This window comes from Hydra viridissima, unplaced genomic scaffold, assembly GCF_058129835.1.
Source record: "Hydra viridissima isolate aposymbiotic clone 2 unplaced genomic scaffold, HvirCarnegie_v1 scaffold_4, whole genome shotgun sequence".
Classification (NCBI taxonomy): Eukaryota; Metazoa; Cnidaria; class Hydrozoa; order Anthoathecata; family Hydridae; genus Hydra; species Hydra viridissima.
Genome location: NW_028324303.1, coordinates 1,231,791 through 1,240,690, shown reverse-complemented (window position 1 = coordinate 1,240,690; position 8,900 = coordinate 1,231,791). Strand labels below are relative to the sequence as shown.

General features: G+C 32.7%; 1 protein-coding gene across 1 annotated transcript; it reads right to left on the bottom strand.

The window, feature by feature from the left end:
- Nucleotides 1-350: 350 nt before the first annotated feature.
- On the bottom strand, nt 351-3,760 carry LOC145183339 (uncharacterized). Its single transcript, XM_080058672.2, has one exon. The coding sequence runs from the start codon at nt 3,605-3,607 to the stop codon at nt 908-910; it is 2,700 nt and encodes an 899-aa protein (XP_079914798.2). The 5' UTR covers nt 3,608-3,760; the 3' UTR covers nt 351-907.
- Between the last annotated feature and the right edge of the window lie 5,140 nt (nt 3,761-8,900).

Below are 8,900 nucleotides of genomic sequence, written 5' to 3'. Positions count from 1 at the left end.
ATCTTTTTATTGCATTAATTTTTTAAGTCATCGTGTCACCTGTCACGCAATATTATAACACACTACAACTCCAACAAAATTTGTATCCGGTGGTTGTTAAAAAATCCACACAGAAACTTAATGTTCAGCGGATTTACTAAAATACTTTTGACGTTTTTTTGTTAACACAATTTCGGAGTTTTTAACATTGCAAAACTGAAATCAAAATGTGGCTGAAGTATGTGTATGGACCTTCAACATTTTCGATTTCAAATCATATTTCGATATTAAATTATTCTTTAAAAAGAATAATTTAATATCGAAATATGATTTTAAAAAGGAGAGGGGGGTAATAAAATCGACAAAAACAATTTTATTTCTGATAAAAATAACTCACTACCGCACGATGTTTATATTTATACATATATATACTATGTGATAGTTAACTAACAAATTAAAAAACAAAATAAATTTCATTAAAAATTTTTTTCACTTAAAATTTTCATTAAAAATTTCGGAAGTGTTTTTTTTTTTAATTATTTTTTCTTTTTTTAGGAGGGGCGGATTATCGGAGGGAGAGGTCCTTGCTGTGCCACTGAGAATAACCATATAAACAGCACGCTTTGTCCTTTTTGACTATTTGAAGATAAACTTTGAGGAAGGAGGAGCTCGAAAATGAGATTAAATTATGAGCCATTCGAATTTCATGCGTGGCAGTAAATCGTGAAAAATTGAATCCAATAAATAATGGTAAGCAAAATTAACTCATGAGAAAATGAAAATGTTTATTACGTCATGTTTTTAGTAAAAACGTTTTTTCTTTAAGTGCAAAATAAATGAAGCATTTTTTTATGCTGCGTTTTAAGCGACGTTTCAGTTACAGATTTCGCTTCACTTTTATGAAATTTTCCAACTTTTAAAAAATATATTATTTAGTTGTTTTAAAAGTGTGAAAAACTCGTTCTCGATCAATAACAGCTGCTCTGTGGACCTTTCGAACTGTACTATCCAGACTCCTGCTTGTTCTTTTTTGAGACCACAGCCCATTAAAGATATTATTGATCTTGATTGTCGATCTTTCGTTTCTCTTGAATACACTTTTGAAAGTGTTATATACTTTCTTGTTGCAAACATGCATAAAGAAAAGGATGGTACCCCTAAAACTTCTTAAAAATGTGTATAGAAACAGAGCAGCATAGTTCATAACCTCCTCGTGTTCAGTTAAGTGTTCAACTTTTGTGTGTTGGAAAAAGCCAACGATTTCTGGAAGACCAAGAATTAGAACCAACTTCATGGTAATCTTCAATAAGCTAATATTTTTAGATGCACAGCCACTCATCTTCTTTTTTGATTTTCTTACAACAAACAGAATGTAAATCAGGAGAAGAATGACAAATCCAAAAGAAACTGCAACCGGTATGGCATAAAATACAACTCGAGCATAATTGCCTACTATCCAACATATGTCGTGATCACCGTATCCAACATGGAACGTTAGTTTAGCTTCATTTATTGCTGATGCAGTAATAACCAGAATGGATGGAAATGCGATTGATATAAAACAGCGCTTGTAAAAAGATTTTCTGCTGGGATTGTAATTTGTTCTAGAAACTCTTAGCATAAGGTCCACCGCTATCAAAACAACCCAGGAGTATGCAGATAACAACGTCCAATGAAGAAAAATTGCTGAAAGTTTGCACAACAAAAATCGAAAACTAAGTAAAGAGATAACATAGTAAATGCTATCGGAAAGCCATAAGAAAAAGCACATGGCGCAAATGTTTAAGCCAGCAATGGTTTTCAACTCTTTGAATGACATATACGTGCCAATAATAAACATGTAGCAAACGATGCTCATCGGCGTGCCAATCATGCAAATATGCTGTTCAACGTTTCTTAACTTGCTAATCCAATTTCTTTGGGATGCTGTTGTCGGTTTAGGAAACTGGTTGCAATCTAAAACCCCATCGGAAGTGGGGCGGTATTGAAAAAACTCAAGCCTGTATTCTTTGTTCTTGTTGGTGTCATAGTATATTACTGCCATGTTATCATCAATTGTAAAATTTGTTATTACGGTTGATGAGCAGCGCGTGTTGAATTTTTTGCAAATGCTAACTCGTTGATTGACCATACCTAGTTTATTGACTTCATACCAAAGAGCGATTTCAGGATATTTATATTTACTTTGGCTAGTTTGACCACAACATGAAACAAATTTCAAATCATGCGTTTGATAAGTCTCATACTCTGTGCAAATTCTGTTTTCCACAAAATTAGCCTCGTTTAAACTATAAATTTGTGTGAACTTTTTCCCTGCAGCGACGTACAAATTTTTTAAACCGTAAGAATTAAAGACTTCCAAAACCCATACTGGCTGCAACGTTGCCGGACCATCAAAAGTTAACGAATCACTTAATCTATCATAAGCTCGATTGCTCTCATCACCGTTGAAAAATATTGTGTGTTTTGTCCCGAATACGACCACGCTTAAATTGACGTAGGTTTGCAAATGGATGTAAACCTGAGGTTTCTCCAATAGCAAACAGCTTCTTGAACTTAGATTTTGTACATCACTTTCTTTGATGCATTGCGCGTTGTCATAGTAATTATTAGAATTGGAGTATGTTATGCATTTTCCTAATAATAAATTGTAAATTTCGTCATCACCACAAAGTTCTAAAGGATTTAATTGCAAAACATTGTCATATTTTTCAACGAGATAAGACTTCAGATCAAATTGTATAGTAATAGACCAAGGAAAAAAACCTCTGGTGGATGTAGCAGTCACGGCACCTTTTTTACAGTTTTTTGGGACATCGTTGAATAAACTATTCATCGCATCGCATTTGTAACAGTGAAAATTTTTGTACGAGTACCCCATCCTACCACCATAGGCATGACAAAGGTTGTAGTGTTTATTGTTTACGTCACAACGGTTTCCTAGTAGATTAAAAAACGGGTCACAGCGTATCATATGCTTTTTTGTTTCATTATCATTCTCCTCAATGCGAATATTGCAGTTTTTATAATTCTGTAAAAGATTTTCTGTTACAGACTTTTTTCTGCTCAATTTACTTTTGCAAACAATGCTAAAGTTTACTGGTCTAAATATGTGGATGTCATTGCATCTTGCACACGAAGGATTTCTGTAAAAATAAAAATCTGATCCTAAAACAGGAAGGTGAAACATATTAGTGTGATTTATGCAATTCATTAAATCCATTTGATCAGCTGATTCCGGACACGTGGCCACCATCCATATGTACTCGCTGGTGTGACCAGATGAACTTGTAACAGGCAAAACACTTTCGCAGTGTAACTCTTTGTACGACTTGGATTTGTTAATCAGCAAATCAAAGTAAGTATTTAAGTTCAAGACAGCCTCTTCATTCCATAACTTATCAATGCAGCACGATTTTGTTTTGTAACAACTTGAAGCGCAATCGCAGCATTCCTTATTTTGCTCTGATCCATTGCACAAATAAGCATTTGGATTTAAAGCGATATTTTCCGAAACATTTAAATATTCTCGGTACGGGAAACTTGGTTCATTAACTGAGGTGGCTTGCAAGAGCTTAAGAATTACAATAATGAAAACGCATTCGGCGCTAAACTTTACCTGGAGCATTTTATGAGATAAATAAAACTTTATCAAAAAAGAAAAACCATTTTCTATTTATTGCAGGTTTAAATGCAAAAATTGATAGCAATCATATTCTTCAAAGCAAATAATGAAAAAGAAAACAATTTCATTTACAGCATCGCTGTCAGTAGAAAGGAAATAAAAGAAGGGTTGGGATGAGGTTGGTTTTTTGAGTAATTCAAATAAATTCTTTTTCCCTCGATCATTACAGCCGGCCATCTGATCAAACATCGAATATATTTGATTTTTTTAATTGAATTAAAAATACTTATTAAAATTTTTGAGCGATATAAAAAAAAAATACTGCAAGTATAAACAGAAGTCGTAAGAGCTAAATAAATTCTAACAGTAAACATCAATATAAAAAATTGAAAAGAAATTGAACGAGGTACAAGAAAAATAATGAATCTTTTTTTTTTTTTTTCCAAGGCGCTTTTAAGTTAAAAAAAAAAATGTAAAAAAAAAAAAAAGAAAAAAAAAAAAGAACTTTTTTAATAAATACTGGTAAACGGACAAATTTTAGACATTAAGGTGATTTCGGACAAAACGTCAATACGAGTGTAAGGGTGGCAGTGACTTCTATATGCAGTGTATCAGACTAAATAGCTAACTGCTAAAAAATAGTTTTGACTATCAGTTACTTTTATTTTATTAAAAAAATGCCAAATTTATTACGTCATTATCGGTAAAATAAATATTCTTTGAGAGTATTTGTTAATACGTGAAACGTATAATTTAACAAAACTCTGTTAGGAAGTACTAGCTGTAGACAATAAATACTTTGGTGTAACGTTTGTATTAGTATCTTGTGCCAACTTTGTTTGAATTGACAGGTAAAAGATTTTTTGATTGGCGAAACAAAAAAATACTAAAGTAAAAAGTCTAAAACCTCATTGAAAAAGTGGGGTGAATTCGGACACAAGTGATGTGTTGAGCGAGTTCGGACACAAGTGATGTGTTGAGCGAGTTCGGACACAAGTGATGTGTTGAGCGAGTTCGGACACAAGTGATGTGTTGAGCGAATTCGGACACAAGTGATGTCTGGGGTGAATTTGGACACAAGTGTTCTACGATGACAATAATATTATCATATCTATGTATGACCAATAATGAATACTTACGCGTAATACACGCATAATAACATTTTTAAAAGTCATTTTATGAAATAAAAATAAAAACGGTATTTTTGATTTATGCACCTGTCCAAAAATACAACATTAAAAAATATTTTTTCAACTTTTTTTCATAATGCAGTTTAATGATACGGTACCGAAGCAATTGTTGATTATGTTGAAACTTACACTTCTTTGCAATTGGCGCATGTCAATGCATGTGTATTTGTAAAATGTCGCATTTTACTTTGACAAATTCAGTGTTTTGAACAGAGAACGCCTCAATATTTTTTTTTTAACACTCCTATACGAATTTCAAAAGTTCAGTGGGCCTTACCTTCGTAAAGAAAAAAATTTTATCTTTGTACAATCAATCCTTGAAGGTTTTCTCAGTGGGTCCGATATAATAATGTCCTTTTCCTTATTTCCTTGTTGATGAAATTTTATATTGCAAATATATATTTATAGGTTTTTTCTAGAGGATTTTCCATTTAGTGGGCATAAAGTAGTTTGTCGGCAGTTGCATAATTGAATAATATTGTGGTATTAGATAGTATACTTTTATTATGAACAGTAATAATTTTATTGATACTGTATTACTTTATTGCTGTTGCTTTTTTTATTATTTTTATTATTAAAATAATTACTATTTCAAAAAAAAAATCAACCCTAGTTTAAAAAATCCTACATTACATAAATATATACATGTATATATATATATATATATATATATATATATATATATATATATATATATATATATATATATATATATATATATATATATATATGTATATTAGGAGTATGCAAAGGTTTTAATTTATGTGAACGAAACAAATCAAAAGCATGGCCCAAGATCTTGGCTAAGTGATTTCTTTTTCAGAAAGGCTGTGAACGGGCACGGCATTTACCTCGGACATAATGATTTATCCTCACTGAAAAACAAAAAGGCCTCCAGACCTAAAAGCTTAAAAAGTGAATCCGGTCTCTTTCTTAAAAAGTGAATCCGGTCTCAAATTCTCATCATGATCTATATATCTCATCTTTTAGAGGCTTGAATGACTCAGATCATCCTTTCAGATCATGATTTTTGAATTGGGTGATTCCGATGAGAAGAAAATGTTACCAGTATTTCACAAGTGCCACAAGGCTAATGTTATTTAGCAATAGCTTGCCGATCACCTGAAATTCTTGCCCCATAAACATCTGACCACATAGCTCCCTGACCTTTATCCTTTGGACTTCAATATCTAGGCTAAATTCCAAACACAAGCTTAAAAGCAATAAAGCCCTAACACTGACCAACTTATCAATTCAGTGTCTCGGGCCTGAACTGGGTTAACTGACTAATACCTCAAGAAGAGCTACTTAAAGTTCCGATCTCGGATTGAGACTGATCACAGCTGAGGGCAGTTACATCGATGTAACATGACTTTATTGGTATATTTATTTAACACAATAAAAGTTTTTTCCTTTGTCTTTCCTTTGTCAACTCTCAGGAAATTTTTAACACACACACAAACAATGTCTTGTACTAAGATGTCAAGCTCTTAAAGTTCCACGCAGCCGCCTCCACTGTTGTTCGATATTGAAGAATGGACTCCTCCTGCTTTTCTAAGAAGGACGTGGCATTAAAAAAACTTATACAGCTATTAAATTTTATTCCATAATTAAGGATAAAAAATCAACTTTAAATCCTCATTCTCGTAAAAAAAAGTTTCTCTCATTGGAATTTCATAAATTCAAGAGATAAGTTGAACGTTTCCATGGAAACTTCCATAGATTTCAACATTTCACATTTCCATGGAAACTTCCACAAATTTCAACATTTAACATTCCCATGGGCGGCACTACTGACTTTGGGCCTGTTTATATGGAAAGCGGGCTGGCTCGGCAAACGAGCCAGCCCGCTTTCCATATAAACAGGCCCTTTAATTGGAATGGTTAGGTTATTCTTACATTGCGTTCAATGGACTCGAATCTGTTTCCAATAGCAGAAGTTTTTTATTTGGAACAATACTTTTAAATGGTCACTTTTTGTCTTTTGATGTCGCTACCATACCATTTAACCGAACATTGACGTCCAGAACATTAACCGAACATTGACGTCCAGATAGTCCGGTGATATGACTGTAAATGACTGAAGGTAACAGATACTAAATCAAATAAATGGACTCATAAACTCTTATAGTTAAACTCATCTGTTTATTCTAAAATAACAAAACATTTAAAAAACAAACCTTTGACGTAAGATCTTTTAAAAACTGGATGTGTTTTGCATTGCCCACTTCAAAGATTTGAACGCATTTTATAAAAAGATAAAGTTCCATTAAATGCTTTCGAACACCAAACAAACCAAATATACTTTTTGAACCGTTGACTGTTTCCTGTTTAAATTGCAGTGTTTCGTAAAGTTGTTCTGTGTAAATCTCGAGTTGTATGCGATAGGAATCTCGTAAAAAAGGAAGAGGATTCTGGGATGTCAAGACATTCTGAAAAACAATAAACAATTTCTTTATTTCTTGGTAGGTTTTGATATGAAATCAAAGAACTCTCACTCGAGATGCTCAAACCAAAAAGCGATAACAAACCCTTACCTTAAGAGAAGAAGCAGCTAGGTCAATGGCGACGTTTTCTTCCATGAATAAGTTTGCAGCTTCTTGCTCAAACAAAAGCAGCTCGCTATAAAAAAAATTTAAAAAATTTTTCTTTTTGTTTTGATAGACAGTTGACATCTTTAAAAGAGCATGGGTGCTAAAATATTTATGGAATGTAAACCAACTTTATTATTTGAAAACTATCATCTAATCTTTTAACATGCGATGAAAATACCATTTAAATTTCTGACACGTGTGTTTAAATCTCATGCGTGGATTCCGCACAAAAAAGTTTTGTATAGGGCCTAAATTAATAACCTTTAAATTAGAAAAAAATCTTGAAAATTTCAAAAAGTAAAAAATGGCCCGTAAAAAAAGAACAAAAAATCGTACCAATCCTTTTTGTCATCTAATTTTTTACACAAAGTTTCGACAAGCCACCTGCAGGCAAATTCGTTTTCTTTTGCTGCATCTTCGATGAAGGAGAACAAGTAAGCAAGTGCTATGTTAGGATGGACGCTGTTAAGATGGGAATTGTTAGAGAAAGTAGAATTTTTATTCGATTGCCAAACAAACTGAACATTTAACGTTGCAATCTTTCGAATATCTTCATCTTCATCTTGCAATAACTGCAGGCACGACGAGAACAAGGACGAAAGCAACCTAGGTTACAAACCTTTTTTAGAATATTTATTTGTAGATGTAATAAATATTAAACATTGCAAGCATTGTCTATAAAATAAAAACTATTCAAAATAGAAAATACATATATACCCCAGAGAGTTTATTGTAATTCTCTCCTTTTGAAACGATGGCAACAAAACTGCAAGATCTTCTAACAGGCCTATCGACTCCGCAGCAGCGAACCGTAAATCTTCGATTTCTTCGGGTTGACTGAATCTCTGAATTAAATTGCAAGTATTTTTTAAGTCATCTATCAAACAACTGCTCCAATTAACATTTTGCAGCCTTTTAGAGATGACTTTGTATAAGTTTGGTAAAATATTTGATCCCAAACCAGGAAACTGTAAAAGTAATTTAAAAAATCGACTTGTAAGTAACTCTTCATCGATACCAAAAATTTTAGTATCAGCCCATTTCATCTTTGATAGAGAATTTAAACATATCAAAGCCGTTCGCAGAAGAAGCTGAGATTGTGATAGCTCAATAGTTTTTAGTACGAATCGTACCAAGAGGGCTTGGAAATTAATGTCAACTTGGTGCAAATCAGGGGAAATGTACTTGAGAAATTGTAAGTGTAAACCAGAGTGTGAACAGCTTGTGATAAGCGAAATTGTCTTTTGGTCTTTAAATTAAAAAATAGAAATGAAAACAAATTTTATAGACTTTTTTTTAAAATAAGTTAAAACCATTTAATTCACGAAGTGGGAAAAAAAAATACCGTCAAACCATAAATCATCTTTGGCAAAATAAGCTACGGCTTTTGCTAGCGATTTTTCTAGGTAAGGCCGGCCAACATCTAAACCTTTACTAAGGGAGGTTATAGCTTCTGTGACGTAAGACAATGCAAATGTAAAAACCTCTTTTGATTTAAAATAAGTACAACAC

What these genes read in the sequence shown, in the direction of transcription:
- LOC145183339 (XM_080058672.2), bottom strand. Translation starts at nt 3,607, where the DNA reads ATGCTCCAGGTAAAGTTTAGCGCCGAATGCGTTTTCATTATTGTAATT.